Below are 19,702 nucleotides of genomic sequence, written 5' to 3'. Positions count from 1 at the left end.
GCCTTACTGTAAAATTCAAAGATGATGAATGTACAATCCTAGCGGGAAATAAGATAATAACCAATGTCAAGGCAGATGAACAATTATATCACCTAGACACATTAAAGGAACAGGTGAAGTTGTGTACACATGATCGCAAGAATTGTATTCACATGTGGCATAGACGTCTAGGTCAAAGACATCCTGAAAGTATAATGGAGCTACAAAAAAAAGAATTGACAAAGGATCTATTGATATCTGATTGCTCAATTACCGTAAGATGTGAATGTTGTATAAAATCTAAATCTACAAGAATATCTATACCTAAAGAAAGTGAGACGAAAAGTACAAGACCACTTGATTTGGTGCATACTGACGTATGTGGACCTATGAAAGAGACTACATCAGCAGGCAATAGATATATAGTGTGTCAAGCTGCCACCAGGGGGAGCCGGAGCTCTGCAGCAGAAGACACTACAAAGAGCAACGAGAACCAGGAAGTAAATACACAGTGTTCTCGTACACTGCCTCACAGCACAGCTGGGGAGCAGAGCTGCGGGGCGTGCGAGGAATAGTCAGGCAGGCTGGGTCAAACACAGTACGGGCAGAAACTGGACCGGAGGAACGAGCAAAAGCGGAGTGAAAGTCAGGCCGAGGTCAGTACCAAAGGAAGCAACTGAGTGGGGAGGTAGGAGAGGGGACAGAGGACTGGAGGGACGACCAGGGGACAGAACACAGACAAGGGCACGAGGGCACAGTAACAGACGGATCAGGATATCACTCACAGGACCAGCAATCGCAGGCAAAGCAGTGCTAAGCTTATAGCCGGCGCTGGTTCACTGGAAATGTCAGCTTTTAAGGCATCCAAGCTCCGGAAGTGAGGCCCGGGAAAAGGCTCCAGCCCCTAGCCATGTGGACAGGGAGGCGAACCATGACATAGTTATTTTTATAGATGACTACTCAAGATACACAGTCAAATACTTGATCAAGAACAAAAGTGAAGTTTTCAATAAATTAGTAGACTACGTGACAAAGTCGAACAACAAGTTTCAGAGGAAGCCAATTGTCATTAGAAGTGATAATAGAGGTGAATTCACAGGACATGAAATAGAAAACTACTTAAGACAAAAGAATATAGAGCATCAAAAGACTGTTCAATACACACCTGAACAAAATGGGGTAGCAGAAAGCAAAAACAGAACTCTGGCTGAAATGATAAGATGTATGCTAACAGATTCCAAACTACCAGAAGAATATTGGGGTGAAGCAGCAATGACCGCTACTTAACTACAAAACCGACTTTTTTCTAAAAAACTGAAAAAAAAAAAAATAAGAACTATGGCAGGGTAAGAAACCAAGTGTGAATCATTTAAGAGTTTTTGAATGTAAAGTTTTTGTATTTATTCCAACAGAAAAACGTTCCAAACTTCAAAACAGATCCATAGAAGAAATATTTGTTGGATACAGTGAAAATTGCAAAGGATATAGAATTCTAGATCCCAAAACAGACAGAGTTACGGTGAGTAACAGTTTGACATTGAGGAGCGGGTGAGGCAGGGGGGGTAATTGCCCCCTGGGCTGGTCTCCCAGATGTTACAGAGGGCCGGCCGCCTGCTGCATAATGTCATTATAACACACATGGCCGCGCAGTGAACTGTACTGTCATGTGGCCGAGCCGGCGGGCACTGACACATTACAGGCGCAGACAGTGCTGGCGGGCTGCATAGTACAGGAGACACGGCCGCATTCAGTGCACAGTGCGCGGCCATGTGTGTTATAATGACGTCATGCAGCACGCACTGCCCGCCAAAGAGGAGCATCAGACATGCAGCTGCATCCCAGAGGCTAGAAGAACCTGCCTGAATAGTGGACGTGACAGGCTTGGTTAGTGGGCGTGGCCATGTTTACTCCCGTCCACTATATTCATGCACCGTTGGCTTCGCTCCCCTTATTCCCCTGCACCTCCCCCCCTCATTTGGGGGTCTTACCTCAGACCCCTACTTCTATTATAAACAACTCCAGAGCCACGTGAAGTTTCTTTCTGATATCAGCTGTGTTGGCTGAGGCCCCACCTCTTCTGATTACATGGACATGACGTTACCACAGGTCCTTTAGCCCACTGTGATTAACTATCAAACAAGTCTGTGGGCCGCACGGGAGAGGAGAGAAGTGTCCCCCCAATCATCAAAAGTATAAACTAACTAGTATGTGTGTGTCAGTCTGTGTGTATAGGATTCTGTCTATGTGTATGATTATTTGTATGTGAATGATTTCAAATACTTATATGCTTCTATGTGACTATATCTGTGTCTGTGTACATCTATGTGTCTACAGCTGTACGGTGTGTGTGTATACTGCTGTACGCTGCGTGTGTGTATACGGCTGTACGCTGCGTGTGTGTGTCTATGGCTGTACGCTGCGCGTGTGTGTGTCTACGGCTGTACGCTGTGTGTGTGTATACGGCTATACGCTGTTTCTTTGTGTACGGCTGTACGCTGTGTGTGTGTATACTGCTGTACGCTGCGTGTGTGTATACTGCTGTACGCTGCGTGTGTGTATACGGCTGTACGCTGCGTGTGTGTGTCTACGGCTGTACGCTGTGTGTGTGTATACGGCTATACGCTGTTTCTTTGTGTACGGCTGTACGCTGTGTGTGTGTATACGGCTGTACGCTGTGTGTGTATACGACTGTATGCTGTGTGTGTATGGCTGTACGCAGTGGCGTAACTAGAGTTTGATGGGCCCTGGTGCAAACTTTGGACCGGGGCCCCCCTCCATGTACACAACACTTAGGGTACGGGATAATGATGCTGACACTTGGCTTTTACCCACAGCACCCAGGTTTCCCATGATCTAAAATCCCTCTATCAGTACCCTGCTTTCCCATGCTCTGTCATACATCTTTCCCTCAGCACCCAGCTTTCCCATATCAGAGCATGGGAAAGCTGGGTGCTGAGAGATGTATAGCAGAGCATGGGAAAGCTGGGTGCTGAGAGATGTATAGCAGAGCATGGGAAAGCTGGGTGCTGAGAGATGTATAGCAGAGCATGGGAAAGCTGGGTGCTGAGAGATGTATAGCAGAGCATGGGAAAGCTGGGTGCTGAGAGATGTATAGCAGAGCATGGGAAAGCTGGGTGCTGAGAGATGTATAGCAGAGCATGGGAAAGAGCCCTTTTCCCTCAGCACAAAACATTCCCATCCCATACTTGTATCTTTTTCCTCCCTCATATATAGTTCTCCAAATACTATAATGGCCCCCACATAGCCTTCCATATAGTATAAAGGGTCCCACATAACCCTTTATATATTAGAATGCACCCCCATAGTCCTCCATGTATTATAATGCATTTCCCATAGTTCTCCATATTTTATACTGCACCACAGTCCCCCATGCTTTATAATGCACCCCCACAGACCATGTGTAAGGTAGCCTCCATAGTCCTCCATATATTATAATGTAGCCCCCATAGTCCTATATGTATTATAATGCAGCCCCATAGACCTCCATGTATAATGCGCTGCTATAGTCTATGTATAAGGTGTCCTTCATGTTTATTATGCAGTCCCATAGACCTCCATGTATTATGCAGCCAGCCCCACCAGGGCCTCCATGTATCATGCAGGCAGCTTCCCCGGGCCTATATGTGTCATGCAGCCAGCAAAATAAAAAAACAAGTACCTCTCAGCTCCTTCTGACCCCTGCGACTGCGGTAGTTATGCCCCTGCCCCCATATGTCACACACCCTGCTCCCTATACAGCCTGCACCCCCATATCACACACACACCCTGACCCACATATCTCACCCTGTCTGTACCCCAACTTACCTCTCTCAAACACCCTGCACCCTTCACATGCTTCTGTCACAGTCTGCAGCCCTCATACCCCACTCACCCTGCACCCCCCTCCCCCTCATGTCCCCTCTTTTCTCATTACCACTCATGTGTTCGAAGTATCTTCTCCTGCTTTCTCCCCGGCATCCTGTGTCTCCTCCCACACAGTCACATGGGCGTGACATCATCGCAGGTCCTGGTAGGGATGGTTTCCGTCTGCCGTGCAGGAGCACATCTCCTCTGCAGCAGGTCAGCAACGCCTGGTGGCCTCTCCAGGTCAGGGGCCCCTCTGCCCCCCTGCAGACACTGGGCCCCCCTGACTCACAGGCCGGCCCCCTAACGGTCGCGCAGTCGGCCACTACATAGTGGCACTACACATAGGGGTCCGGCAGCCGGCTCTGCAGAGCGGCTGCCGGGCCCCTATAACCCTGCGGGCCCGGTCGCAGTGGCGACCTCTGCGACCGCGATCGTTACGCCCCTGGCTGTACGCTATGTGTGTGTAGACGACTGTATGTTGTGTGTGTATGGCTGTACGCTATGTGTGTCTATACGACTGTATGCTGTGTGTGTATGGCTGTACGCTATGTGTGTGTATATGGCTGTATGCTATGTGTGTGCGGGTATACGGCTGTACACTGTGTGTATATGGCTGTATGCTGTGTGTGTATATGGTTGTACGTTGTGTATGTGTGTATATGGCTATACGCTGTGTGTGTGTATACGGCTGTACACTGTGTGTGTATACGGCTGTACGCTGTGTGTGTATATGGCTGTATGTTGTGTGTGTATACGGTTGTACGCTGTGTGTGTGTGTGTGTATACAGCTGTACGGTGCGTGTGTGTATACGGCTGTACTCTGTGTGTGTGTATACAGCTGTATGCTGTGTGTGTATACGGCTGTGTGTGTATATGGCTGTACGCTGTGTGTGTGTATATAAGGCCATAAGCTCTGTGTGTGTATATGGCCGTACGCTGTGTGTGTGTGTGTATACAGCCATACGCTGTGTGTGTATACGGCCGTACACTGTTTGTAGATGTATACGGCCATACACTGTGTACGTGTCTGTGTATGTGTGTGTATATGGCTGTGCGCTGTGTGTAGGTGTCTGTATGTATGTGTATATGGCTGTATGCAGTGTGTACATTTATGTACGCTGTGTATAGGTGTCTGTGTATATGTATGTGTATATGTCTGTATACTGTGTGTGCACGTCTATGCCGTGTGGGAGTACATGTCTGTATATGTGTTCACATCTCTGTACTGTATATTTAAATGTCCGTGTTTCTGGGGTTGTTTATGTTTGTAAGATGCCTGTATGTAAGGCTGTGTGTCCATCAGTGTTCACAGTGTTTTGGATTCAGATTGTTTTCGCTATATTGTACAGTACAAGCACAGTGGATAGGATTTCTAGAAATCCTATGCCCACTGTACGTGTACAGCTCACAGAGAAAACTGGCCTGTGGCGCGGCTTCCCGAGCCCTGGCATGTCAATTTATTGCTGTGTAGCCACAAGTGTCTCCACAGAGAGAACAGAAGAGAGAGACCGCAGCGGCCCAAACCCTGACTGTGAGCACAGGCCGCTGTGGTCCCTGCGGAGAGCACTCGCGGCCCCGCAGGAGAGGACTTGTTTTGTCCAAGACACAGCAGGTCCAGACCGTGGGCACGTAACCGTATAGTTTATTGTGGTGAATGTGTAAAGCATTTGTATCTTTAGGGCACAACACTAAATCTATACGGGTGAGTGCCCACCATCAGGCGTCTTCACGGTCTAGACACAGCGTGCTTTCTCTGATGGAGATGCTAGTCTGCTGGGCGGGAGATTGCGCTGTCCATGCACACCTTCAGAGTGACTATCAGCGGATATTCGCTGTATTCTCCCGCTCAGAGCACTAGCATCGCTGTTAGAATAAATTGAAGAATAGGAAAGCAGCGCCACCGGTCAGTTTATGGAGCATCTAAAAGAAGCCCAGGGGGCCGGAGATTCCTATAAATCCATCCATTGTGGCAGTACTGTACAACGCAGCATTTTGGACACAGTGAAAACACTCTGAGTCCAAGACGCTGCTGGACACTGATCGTGGGTACGTAGCCCTAAGGGCTCGTTCACATATGTGTTAGAGAATTTCATTTGTCGTTCCATGTTTATGAAAAAAAAGTGAAATTAACCCCTGCACTGTGACGTAGCTATGTCACCACCTTATGGCCTCCTTCACGTGTCTATGTATCTGGTATGTGTTGTATCCGTTTTTTCACGGTTTCCACACAAACCCATTATAACTTATGGTGTGGCTCGCAAGTCCGTGTGTTTACACAGACCGTATGTGATCCCTACGGAGACATCTGGTTTTATTTTTCCAGCAGCGCAGATGACAAGGGCCAATAGAAGTCTATGGGGACGTGAAAAACATGTACAGCACACAGATGGCATCAGTGTATAGTCCGTGTTCCATCCGTGTTCCGTACGAGTTTAACATTGAAAATATAGGATAATCTTTGTAATTGTTGTACATATAGTTAGCAGTGTTACGGTACTGTATCTATGTAGTAAGCATGGTTTTGCTTCTATAGTTATATAGTAAGCTCAGTTATGGTACAATATTTAAGCAGTAAGCTTAGTTCTGGTACTATGTCTATGCAGTAAGCTTGTTCTGTTCCCATAGTTATGTAGGAGGCTTGGTTCTGTTGCTGTTTCTATGTAGAAAGTACATTTTTGCTCCTGTATGGGTACAGTAAGCTAAGTTCTGATCTCGTATCTCTGTAGTAAGCTTGGTTCTGCTCCATTATCTCTGTAGTAAGCGCAGTTCTGCTCCCGAATCTCTGCAGTAAGCTTGGTTCTGCTCCCGTATCTCTGCAGTAAGCTCAGTTCTGCTCCCGAATCTCTGCAGTAAGCTCGGTTCTGCACCCTTATATCTGCAGTAAGGTTGGTTCTGTTCCCATATCTCTGTAGTCATCTTGGTTCTGTTGCAGTATCTATGTAAGCAGTAAGCACGGATCTCTTCCAATATATATGTACCAGTCTGTTCATAAAGCCTGTTACCACTGCTGCTTTAATGCAGTGGCCAGAGATAATCAGACCAAAGGTGGGCCGCTGCAATTTGAGGGCCACTGCCTTATGATTGCCCCCAGGCTAAAATGTGCCATCCAGCCCCTGGTGACATTCATTGAGGATCTAAATGAAGACACTATGATTTCACTGGAAACAAAAAATGAGGAAAAACAGCAGTGATATAGCTGAAAGAACATCTGATGAAAAAGAAGTTGAAATTGATGAAAAACAGAATACTGAAAGTGAAGAGATACAACTACAAACAGACACAGAACCAAGACGTTCAATAAGCGAAAATAAAGGAAAACCACCATTACGTCTTTCATACAAGGAAAGTACAAGCAAAATTTATGAACCTACCTCTTGGGAAGACATATCTCGACTTCCTGAAGAAGAAGCTAATAAATGGATAAAGGCAACAGAAACAGAAATAAAATCCATGCATGACTCAAAGACATAGACACTGACAGAATTACCAGAAGGAAGAAAAGCTATAGGATGTAAATGGGTTTTTAAAGTAAAATACCAAACAGATGGCACAGCTGAACGATACCGCGCAAGACTCGTAGCTAAAAGTTATGCTCAAAAATATGGAGAAGACTATGATGAAACATTTTCTCCAGTTGTCAAACATACTACAATAAGAACTTTGTTTGCAGTTGCAGCAATGAAACAAATGGAGTTGAAGCATCTGGACGTAAAGACAGCATTTTTGAATGGAGATTTAAGAGAAAATATTTACATGGAACAACCTCCAGGATTCAAAGATAAACGTAACCTGAACATGGTTTGTAAACTACAGAAAAGTATATACGGTTTAAAACAAGCTGCTAAAGCGTGGAATTATAAAATCACAGAAGTGCTCACAAATGAAAAATTTCAAAGAAGCAAAGCTGATCCTTGCCTATGCACAAAAAGACTGATGGACAGATGGATCTATGTGCTCATATATGTTGATGATATTTTAGTTTGTTTTGAAAAAGAAAGGGATAAAGAGGACATACTAAAAATTCTGAATCAACATTTCGAGATCGACTTGGGAAATGTGAAACAGTACCTAGGAATACAGATAGAAAGAGAAGAAGATGGAAGTTTCCTACTTAATCAAAATCACATGATTCAAGACATAATCGAAACATTTGGATTGAAGGTTGCAAAAACAGTAAAATCTCCAATGGAAACCAATTATCTTAAAGAGATGAATAGCAAGCAAAATGTGTTACCAAATAATGAAGAATACAGAACGGCAAGGGGAAAGTTACTGTATCTAGCAACTGTTACAAGGCCAGACATCGCAGCAGCAGTAGGAAATCTGAGTAGAAATGTGTCGAAGCCAAATAAAAAGGATTGGAATGCCGTGAAGAGAGTAATACGTTATTTGAAATGAACAAGCAATGTTAAACTGAAACTACCTACAAGTGATAAATGCACTTTAACGGGATACGTTGCTGCAGATTGGGCTGGAGATCCAACTGACAGGAAATCTACCAGTGGCTATGTTTTCTTTCTCTCAGGCGGACCAATTAGTTGGACTAGTAAAAAGCAATCTATAGCAACGCTGTCGTCAACAGAAGCAGAATATGTTGCAGCAGCACATGCGAGTCAAGAAGTTCTATGGTTAAGACGATTGCTAACAGACCTAGGATAACCACAGTTGGAACCAACAAAAATAAATAAGGACAATCAAGGATGTCTTGTTCTTGCTCAAATGGAAAGAGTTAACCCAAGAACCAAGCACATAGATGTGAAGTATAATTTCTTGAGGGATCACCATGAACAAGGAATCCTGAAATTAGAATATTGTCCAACTGAAGATATGACAGCAGATATTTTCACAAAGGCATTTAATGCTGAAAGACATCAGAGACTAGTGAAGAAATTAGGCTTAACTGAATAAGTCCTTACTGTTGAGAAAGGGTGTTGGTATATGCAACAGATGAGGACTTCTTTGTATGTGTGAAGGAGGACTTTATGCTGATCTAACAGTAGGTGGTGATGTTGTGTAAAGTTTCCTTACTCACTGTATTGTAAAAACTCTTGTTCTTCTTGGTTTCGGTTTCTCTTCCTAATGCAATGCTGTATGACTGCGCATATGTTACCTCATATTCTCAGACGTAAAGAGCTTGTTATACCATGTAATCTGCTCTGTGAACTTTCTTCTGCAACTGGGAAGCTAGAAGCTGTGCAGCAGTATTCCCCCATATAGTAATATGCACCCTTTTATATTCCTCCATATAATATTATGCACTCCTTATATTCCTATACATAGTAGTATGCAGCCCCCCTATACTAGTATGCAGGCCCATATAGTATTGTGTGCCCCCATATAGTAATATGCAGCCCCCATTTACTTTTATGCAACCCCCATAGTCCTCTGGCCACTGTGATTAAATACATACTCACTTCTCCTCATTCACCCACTGCTCCAGTCTCCTGAGCATGTCCTTTTCTGCCGCTCTGCATATCCCAGCACAATGGCGTTGGGTGCAGTAGTGATGTCACTGCGCTCCACTGTGCTGACAAGTCAGAGTGCCGCAGAGCAGACACAGCAGGAGAATGATGAGAGGGAGTGCTCCGCTCATTTTCTCATCATTGCTTTCAACTATATTGGCATCCGATAAAAGAGGAAAAAATAAAAAAAACTGAAAATTGCCGGGTGGTAAAGGAATTAAAATTGTAGTAAGAATTACTTTGAATCTCGGGATACTTCATCATCAATAGAATTCCCCAGCGGATCGTTGTGGATGTAGTTTCAGTTCCAGCAGCAAAGAGATCCAGGACAGAAGTAAGTAGATTTTCTTCATTAAAATATGTCTCAGTTTTTGTTGATTCCTGAAAACACAAAACACGAATATTCCCCATGTTACACAGTATAACCAGCTGGTTCGAAGGCAATTATAACTAACCTCTGCTTCTTAGGCACTACGGTAGGCACTTTCCTTTTTGTTTAACTTTTTTTTTTTACCTGAAACAGTAACATTTTCGAAGTGATGCTCTCATGACTCTAGCTGCCCGCATGGGAAGAACTAAAGCAATATGTGATGTATATAGTCAAAAAGTGATGAGCGAGCACTAAAATATGGGAGTTCTTGTTACTCGAATTGAGTAGGTCGCATTGCACCAGGGCAATCAGGAAAGGCGGGGGACAATTTGTCAATTCTGGGGCGGCTGCGGGCTGCTATTTTTAGGCTGGGAAGAAGCCAATATCCATGGACCTTCCCAGCCTGATAATACCAGCCTACAGCTGTCTGCTTTACTTTCGCTGGTTATAAAAATATGGAGGGGATTTTTTAAATTATGAGGTTAACACTAGAACTACTGAGGTAGTCATTTTGACTACTTTGCACCATGTATTTCTATAAAGGTGTCACGAGTCCAGTAGTTCTAGTGTTAAACCAGACTAAAAATACCCTTCAGGGCCCCATGAAAGGCACTAAAGGGTGCAAGTCTTCAACCCTGCTCTAAACTAAGCTGTCCTTCCTACGTCAACTGTCCCTGAACTGCAGTGTGCTGAGAATCACTTACCCGAGACTCATAAGACTTGTTGAAGCAATGCGGCTGACAAATTACAGTAATGCCAGTAGCCAACATGGCTACGGTATTCCCATGTATGGCAGACAATTCCCGCGTGTTTGGCTGTCTTGCTGCCGAGAAACGAAGTGCCCAAGCACCCGAGATACTCGATTGAGTAATGAATGTACCCGAGCACCCTGATGTAACCAGTGGACAGGGGAAATGTAACAATCAAGCTCACAATACTAAGTGCAACTAACAAAATTGTATTCTTATTGGGGAGCTGTAGCCACTATGGCATAATATTGGCATAATCAGGACAACTGTAGTAGCACAGTGGCAGCTAATTGTAGCAGCCATTGACAAATATATAGTGACTTAGTCCCCCTGAGAACCCGGGAGCATGAAGTGGAGAAACGTCATCCAGCTCTAGGACCTACAGAGAAAGTATCGGTGAAGTCTGGCCAAATTGTAGGGCCAAGACTAGATATTGTATCAATGAGTTTATAGCCTAGAGAACCGATTAGGAGCTCAAAATTGTGGGAGCTGTTAAAAGGGCCGTCAACAAAACAGTTCAGAATTCAGGGGACTGTGACCTACTTTCACCACAACATGGACTCTGTTTTTTATCTGAAGGTCAATCAAGGACAGAAAGCTACCGGAGCCAAGAAAGGGGAAGAAGAAAGCAGCGCCATGTGTTTGTCAAGGTTGGCACTATATTTGAGACTTTCCTTGGCATTAGTCACTGATCATGCCTGTGCCATGATAGATCTAGAGCTAAAACAATAAAAACCGCAAATAGAAGGTAAATAGAACATACTCAGTAACTAAAGTTACTGATTTACACATTGTTTTTAAGCAAATAACTTTGCATCCAGCGAAACTGTTTTCTGGATTTTTCTAGTATTGTGGATTATCTAACCTCAGTTATTCAATCATTCATAAAATTAAGTAAACATGTCAGTAAGTGTGTGCCTGGAATACTTGCAGCACTGAAAAACAGGGCAGGGGAACACATTTCCAACTATACCTGTTTTGTTTATATGTGGTGCCCTGTTTTGCCGAAATTTATGTTTTATTCATATGTAAATTATGCTCGCAAGTGCACCAGGAGGTGTATCAGTGTCTTCGCAGTCCTCAACTCCTCTTTGATTTTTCCTGCCGATGCCTCTCCAAGTGGAGAGAAGAGGCGGCAGCAAGGGCAGTGCTGGCGGGGTCAAGCGAGGAGGAGCCGAGGACTGCAAGTGCACTGATACGCCCCTTTGTACTTGTGAGGATAATTTGCATATGAATAAAACATGTAAAAATGGAGCAAACCGATAATGACAGATAAGGTATTGTTGAAAATGTGTTTCCCTGCTCTATTCTTCAGGTACCATTTAAAGTGATCCCCGTCAGGTCCCCTATGCACCCAGAACCACGAGCAGGTCTAGGTGCATATTGCTAATCCCTGCCTAACTGTCCCTGTATACACTAGCATAGATAAAGAGATCTTTAGAAAAAAAGTATTTCTAAAGATCTTTTATCTCATGCTAATGAGCGAGGGGACTAGTCCCAAGGGCGTTAGTTCCACCGACTAGTCCGCCCTTTTAGCATGTTAGCACGCCCACAGGGGCGTGCTAACATGCTATTCAATGCAGCATCACCAGTGGTGACGCGCGTACCTATGTTCACTGTGACCGTGCTTCTGAATGCCCTGGCACTTCTGGTCATGCGCAGTAGACCTCTCTGAAGCCGGGACGCGTACACCCGGCTTCATATTGCGCATGACCGGAAGTGCCAGGCATTCAGAAGCGTGGTCACAGCGAACACAGGTATGCTCGTCACCGCTGGTGATGCTGCATTGAATAGCATGTTAGCACGCCCCTGTGGGCGTGTTAACATGCTAAGAGGGCGGACTAGTCGAGGGAAGTAACGCCCTTGGGACTAGTCAGTGCGCTCATTAGCATAAGATAAAAGGTCTTCAGAAATACTTTTTCTAAAGATCTCTTTATCTATGCTAGTGTGTATAGGGACGGTTAGGCAGGGATTAGCAGTATGCACAAAGAACTGCTCGTGGCTCTGGGTTCATATTGCACCTGACAGGTTCCCTTTAAGTAGTGTCATCAAAGTTGTGTCTTTAAAGTGTTCTGCTAAATGGGAGTGGATAAGTAACTGCTTTTTTTTTAAACATGTATAGCATCTATGGGTGTCACACACGGGCAAGTGATCACCTGGCACACACCGCAAAACAGAAGTTACAACGGAGGAGGGGAAAAGGGTAGGAAGGCCCTTATGGTAAGGAGAGGGGAGATGTGTCACCTCCTGACACTAACCTGTGTCTGCAACCTGAGCTCCCTAATGTCCCTAAGCGGGTCCTTGCCCTGCCGCCATCACGTGCCTAGTCCCTGACTGTCCCTCCACTTACTGTGACTAGTGCAAAGGCTGGTGGGTGCACTAGACTGCACCAATGCAGTAAAAATACACAGGAGAAGGATAACAGACAAGGGAACAAAGACAAAAAGGATATACTCCAACATCCACAGTTGCAGCCTGCACCAGTTGCAACAAGCAACAGGACTCCAGCAGCTACAAGAAGCTTCCTCCCTCTAAGGTGGTCAGTTCAGAATGAATCTATAACCGGCATCATGTGATGGAACATGTGACAATGTAAAGAGGGAGGAAGTGGTCACTAACCTGCTGCACCTGAGATAATTCTAACCATGAACTACCATTAAGGAAAAGGTCATTAACCCTTGCTGCACCAAAAGAAAGCATATACATTTAAAAACCAAGACAATGTGAGACTTAGATCCCAAATCTGTCATAAGTCTCAAGGACAGGAGACCCATTTGATAGTGGTTTCCTGAGATGTTGACATTGGGACATGTCTCCCCTTTAAACTTTTGGAACTTGCACTATTTTTGGTATCTAAAAGGTAGCGGGTTATTGTGTATACTATAGAACATATACTGTATTTTTCCTCTATTGAGTCCCTGGTAAAAACATATTTTTAGGGAACTCTTCATAAACTATATGCTATATTTACATTGTATATATTTTCTGCAAGGCTGCTATATTTGCACTGTATATGTAGTGTTAGAGTGTATTGAGGCACCCCTGAGGCTCAGTCGCCACAGGGCATTGCATTTCATCTAAAGTGCGATGCTTGAACTCAGGTGATGAAGGAGTTAACCACTGGTGTTTGTTTTTCCACTCACACAAAACATCTAGCTATGAGTCACCACTTACACAGGAAGCTGGACAGTCTGGGGAATTTCAGGTTACCCAGGCAACAGCCACTAAGAGCCGTCCCAAGGGTGGGGGCACTGAGTGAGGAAGAGAAACACAGACAGCTTTGACTCGAGAACAGTCTGAGACATGGGAAGAGAAAACAGATCCCCTGGGGGGAGTGCTACACCCAGCACCCCTCAGGGGGACCACCCAGGATGTATGCTTAGGAGCTATCTTGGGGAAGGAGGAGAAAGTGCCAGAACATCGTGGAACTTGTAGTACCACGGCTACTATAGAAAGTGTTTCACAGAACTTCTATACCTAGACTGGAAGAGGGCGAGAGACAGAGTCAACCGGTGGAGATGGCGAGACAGAGGAGACATGGCAGCTGGGGGGGAGTTTAGCCGATTCCACAGTGCTAGCTGAACTTTCGATTGGGGACACCTTCACGGACTCTAACAAATCTGAAGGGGATGGGGATTTCATGCAGCTAAATAGGAAAGGGTTCTTTGCAGTTAGAGCAGTCAGACTGTGGAATGCCGACCACAAGAGGTAGTAATGGCAGATACTATAACGGCTTTTTAAAAAGGGCTGGATGATTTCCTCAGTACACACAACATTGTTGGTTATAAATTACTTAGTGACCAAATGAAGAACTGGTGGAGGAAGGTTGAACTAGATGGGCCTAGGTCTTTTTTCAACCTAAGTAACTATGTAACTATATGTCCCATCATCCACCACCCACTTTCCTGGAGCACAGTGACATATAGGATCCGGGGTTGCTTCAGGCCTAGTTGCTTCAGGCCACGGGGAGCCGCGAGTTAGCGCAAGGGGGAAGGTCTCACACATTTCCACAGACACTGGTGATTGCCTCTGATTCATCCGGGACTGGCTGGAGTCCATTCATGATGGTGGAAAGCGGCACCTCCGGGGACCTTTAAGAACTGTGAGTAAAAGGAACTTTGAACTGCAGCCCCGGTGTTGTCCCTGTCATTGCCAGCGCCACCGCCCCGAGCGTCGGTGCCATCAGCCGTCCCCATCGCCCTCATCCTCCATGGGGCTTGGTCCACCTGTGCGGAGCTGGACTATCTGGCCTGCGTTAACATCAGCTCCGGAGGAGGGCAACATCTCACAGCGGCGACGGATTCCTGGAAAGCATCCCCCATTCCCATCCAACACTGCTCTAGGAAAAGGAAAAGTCACAGGGAGGTTCCGCGGCGGAGGAGGCCAGGACCCCCATCACCACTGCAACCGGTGACACGCTGACACGCTTCCCAGGCACCCGTCACCCTCCTTCCATCCCCCTTTATACCGGACACCCGTTTGTTTGCCTTTACATGTAGCCGACGGAGCCGGGTCAGGCCAGTCACCGCAACCCTACAAAACCACTGGCCCGGTGATGAATAACCCCTGAGGTCCCATGGGGCGCTACAGTATGAGAGGGTAAAAGTAGGACTTGTCTACATTGAGTGGTGGCGTCTATTCCTAAATTTAGGTTGCAAACTCTGCAACAAGGCAGGCAGAGATGAGGGATTTTTTTAAGGTCAGTTATCTAATTATCTATCTGTCCCTAATACATAGCACATTACTCGTATGTTAATCATCCCTGTCTATTGGCACCTTTCTTTAAATGTGAAATTAGACATTTTCAATGATAAATTTATAAATTGATTTATGAATTTATCATTTACTGTTGAATATTATAAAAGTATGAGTTGATGTTGTAGAGAAGAATAGGTTCCGGATGCAGCAGAGTTAGGACTGTTTATCAGGTTACTAAGTGCTGATTTCTAGTGATCGAGTTAGCCGGCGGTAGAGCGAATTTTAGAAGAGATGTTAGATAAGATAGGGTTAAAGTTGTACAAGGGAGGAGCGACAGGTGACATGGGGTATGGTTAGGAGAGGAAGTCTTTTGAGAAATGGATTCAAAGTGAGAAGACGTGATCTCAATGCTAGGGACAGTCAGGGAACCCCGTGGTAACCTCTGGAGGTCCGGAGCCTACGGCTCAACAGGTCAACAGGTAGGAGAAGCCGTTGAGGCCCAGAAGCGAACAAAGGAGTGTGGTATTATGAGGAAGGAGCCACAGACCCCATAGGACTAGGTCCGAGATAGCAGGGGACAGAATGAGAAAGAGTACCCTGCAAAGGCTGAAAGGAAGGCCATGTCTGTCATAATGTTGTGAAGACTAAAAGTAAACAAAACTGGTTGGCCAAGCGAACTCTAGTGTTGAGTGTGTTACTACCTGATGGCATGGACAACTGGAAGCAGAGGTGATGGGCACCGGCCCGAAGCAGCAAGTAAGTGTCATGTACCCAGCCCGAAGACATGTCCACACACGTAGTCTCCTTGTCGATGGAGAGTGGCGCTCGCGTGGCCTGTGGTCAGCCCATTTCTTCAGTAAAGCTACGTATCTGTCTATAATACACGCTGTTGAGAAACACTAACATTACCTCCCTATTTTACCTAATGGATTAAAATTAGTGATAATTACACCCTCCCTTCCTTACCTCACACACTTCTGTACCCCGCCAGGACATTAATAATTGGTAGGAAACATGTTTTTCCTATTTTCTGCTCTCTAACCCTTTGTTGTGTCTTTTAGCTAGGTGCGTGTTATAGTATAAGTAGCACTGTAGTTTGATCTTGTGCTCATCTTGATCGACCCTGGCAGCGCCCCAGACATCAGAGCTTCTGCTCTCTGCTGCCTGAATATGATTGTGTTGTTGCTTGAATAGTTTGGCCTTTAGGGTCTCACTTTTATGTTCGGCCACAGGGCAACACGTCATCTGAATCCAACCCATGACCAAATGGATAGTAAAAAGCAGGGGTGTCACGATCGTGACCAAGCCCAGGGTTACAGGGGGTCCCGCCGGCTCCAGTGCCTGTTTCAGCTAGATGTGCATCCGAGGGCACATGTATACCAGAATGGGGCAATTATGGGGATATATATACCAGGATGGGGCCACTATGGGACATCTATACCAGTATGGGGCCATAATGGAGACGTATATACCAAGATCGGGACATATATACCAAGATGGGGCCAATATGGGGACATCTATACCAGCAGGGAGCCATGATGGGGATATATATAACAGGATGGGGACATATTTACCGGAATGGGACCATTATGGGGACATCCATACCATGATGGGGACATATATACAAAAATGGGGCCAGGATGTGGACATATACCAGGATATGGACATATACCAGGATGGGCCAATATGGGGACATATATACTAAGATATAGCCATGATGGGGTCATACACCAGGATATAGCCATGATGGGGACATATATACCAGGATAAGGCCATCATGGGGCCCTATACACCAGGATGAGGCCATATATTCCAGTATACAGCCATTATTAGGTCATACTCCAGGATGTGGGACATTTACCAGGAAGTGGCCCAGGATGGGGGACATTAGTACAGGATGGGGGTCAGAACTACACAATGAAGGAGGGTCAATTCATATGACTTTATATGATTTAGAATGCTAAAACAGTCCATACATATGACCAACATGTGTGTGGCGGGGAGACCCAGGCTCAAACTTTGCACCGAGACCCATCGGACTCTAGTTACGCCCTGGCAAAAGACTAAGATGTTTCCAGTATTAGTAACATTACACCCCTTTTGATCTCATATAGGAAAATTAAAGGTTACACATGCACCATTTTAGAAAACAACGCACCTGTTCCTGCTTCATAAGATATGCATCGATATATCCTGTGATGTCATTTGCATCGAACTCCTTTCGTCGAGTCAGCAAACATTTTGAAATAAAATTCTTCAAACCATTTATGTTCTCCACTGCTTTCTTATGTAGCCCAAGAAGTGCTCCAAGGAAGGGATAATAATTAAAGAGCTGTGGAAATCAACAGTTCCTCTTTAGATATTCTTTTAACAAAAAGTACAGATAGATTCAATAACAGCGTATACAGCTCGGTCAGTGAGTGGTCAGCGCCTCATCCTGCATGACTAGAAGCCTAGGTGAGAATCCAGCCAAGCCTAATCTCTAAATTCGGCGCCATTAAGGCTTTTTTCTTCACAATTTTCTTCAGTGGATCCAACTTTTATCTGTATTTATTACTACTCATGCGTTTCATCTCTTTTTGTTCATGTGATAAAAAAAACACTGAGTGAAGTCTAATGTGGGCGTCACACGGTACGATATATAGGGCGATATGTCGTCGGGGTCACGTCGGTAGTGATGCACATCCGGCATCGTCTGATATATCGTAGCCTGTGACAGCGGTGAACGAGCAGAAATACTCACCTTCTCGTTCATCGTTGACATGTCGCTCACTTTCAAAAAATCGTCCGTCAGTTTGTTCATCGTTCCCGTGGCAGCACACGTCGCCCCGTGTGACACCCCGGGAACGACGAACACAGCTTACCTGCGTCCCGCTGGCAATGCTGAAGGAAGGAGGTGGGCAGGATGTTTCCATCCCGCTCATCTCCGCCCCTCTGCTTCTATTGGGCGGCCGCTGTGTGACGTCGCTGTGACGCCGAACGTCCCTCCCCCTTCAGGAAGTGGATGTTCGCCGCCCACAGCGACGTCGTCCGGGAGGTAAGTACGTGTGACGGGGGGTTAACGATTTTGTGCGCAACGGGCAACTAATTGCCCATGCCGCACAAATGACGGGGGTGGGTGCGATCGCTCATGCAATCGCACGATAGATCGTCCCGTGTGACGCCCGCATTAGCTTCTACTTACATTAGTCACTAAAAATCAGATACTGCTCAAATTCACTGAAATGGATGAGTTTTATCCGCAAAATGGTTCAGATTCGGACATGACTTTGTGAAAAAAGTCAAAAACTTTGATAAGTATGTGCTCTATCCTCAAGAAAACAAACACTTCTCCACTTTCTTCCCTTTGTCTAACAAGCATTTGAATATACATATTGGTCTTAATGTGTATGTGGGTGAAAGACAGATTCAGATTGTAACCCTCGTTGGGGACAAAAACCGATAAGACTCAGGGGCATACATAGAAATTATGGGGGCCAATAATAAAAGTTATAATTGGGCCCCCACTAGCCCTCCAAACAGTATAAAGGGACCCCACGCAGCCCTCCACACAGTATGATGGACCCCACACAAACCTTAACCCTGTATAATTGCTTGCATACAGTATATTGGCCCTCAAGTAGCCCTCCATAAAGTATAAAGGCTCCCTCATAGCCTTCTAAATAACCTCCACATAGTTTTTCATATAGTATAATGGGTTCCCATAGCCCTCCATATGAAATAATGCATACCCCATAGTCCTCCACATAATATAATGCACCCTCTATAGACATCCATATAATGCACCCCCATAATCCTCTATATAGTATAATGCACACCCCGTAGTCCTTCATATAGTATAATGCATACCCCATAGTGCTTCATATAATGTAATGTCCATATAATGTAATGCACCCTCCATAGACCTCCATATAATATAATGCACCCCATAGTTCTTCATATAGTATAATGCACACCCCATAGTGCTCCACATAGTATAATGCACCTTATAGTCCTCCATATAATGTAATGCACACACCATAGTGCTTCATATAGTATAATGCACACCCCACAGTCCTCCATAAAGTATAACGCACCCCATAGTCCTCTATATAATATAATGCACACCCCATAGTCCTCTATATAATATAATGCACACCCCATAGTCCTCTATATAATATAATGCACACTCCATAGTCCTCCATAAAGTATAATGCACCCCATAGTTCTCCATATAATGTAATGCACCCCATAGTCCTCCATATAATGTAATGCACCCCATAGTCCTCCATACAAAATAATGCACCCCATAGTCCTTCATATAGTATAATGCACACCCCATAGTCATTCATATAGTATAATGCAACCACCCTAGTTCTACACGTAGAATAATGCACCTCCCATAAACGTCCATATAATATACTGAACCCCCATAGTCCTCCATATAGTATAATGCACACACCCCTGACTCAAGGGCACAGCCACATGGTCTGCCACCATTGCTGGTATGCCACTGATAAGAGTACTGGTAATCTCTGTACAGTGATGTAAAACATTATGGTACCAACCTCTTTATCAAAGAAAGGTCACTTCACACC

At 45.1% G+C, this 19,702-nt stretch overlaps 1 protein-coding gene across 1 annotated transcript in view; it reads right to left on the bottom strand.

Moving 5' to 3' along the window:
- LOC142246156 (cytochrome P450 2K4-like) overlaps window positions 1-19,702 on the bottom strand; it is a 47,921-nt gene that overhangs the window by 8,406 nt on the left and 19,813 nt on the right. Inside the window, exons 5-6 of the mRNA XM_075319183.1 lie at window positions 17,284-17,457; window positions 9,548-9,689 (exon numbers count right to left, since the gene is read on the bottom strand). Of these exons, the coding sequence (XP_075175298.1) occupies window positions 9,548-9,689; window positions 17,284-17,457 (316 nt within the window). The remainder of the gene's footprint in view (window positions 1-9,547; window positions 9,690-17,283; window positions 17,458-19,702) is intronic.

The sequence above is a fragment of the Anomaloglossus baeobatrachus genome, chromosome 7, assembly GCF_048569485.1.
Source record: "Anomaloglossus baeobatrachus isolate aAnoBae1 chromosome 7, aAnoBae1.hap1, whole genome shotgun sequence".
Classification (NCBI taxonomy): Eukaryota; Metazoa; Chordata; class Amphibia; order Anura; family Aromobatidae; genus Anomaloglossus; species Anomaloglossus baeobatrachus.
This window is presented reverse-complemented; position numbering and strand designations above follow the sequence as displayed.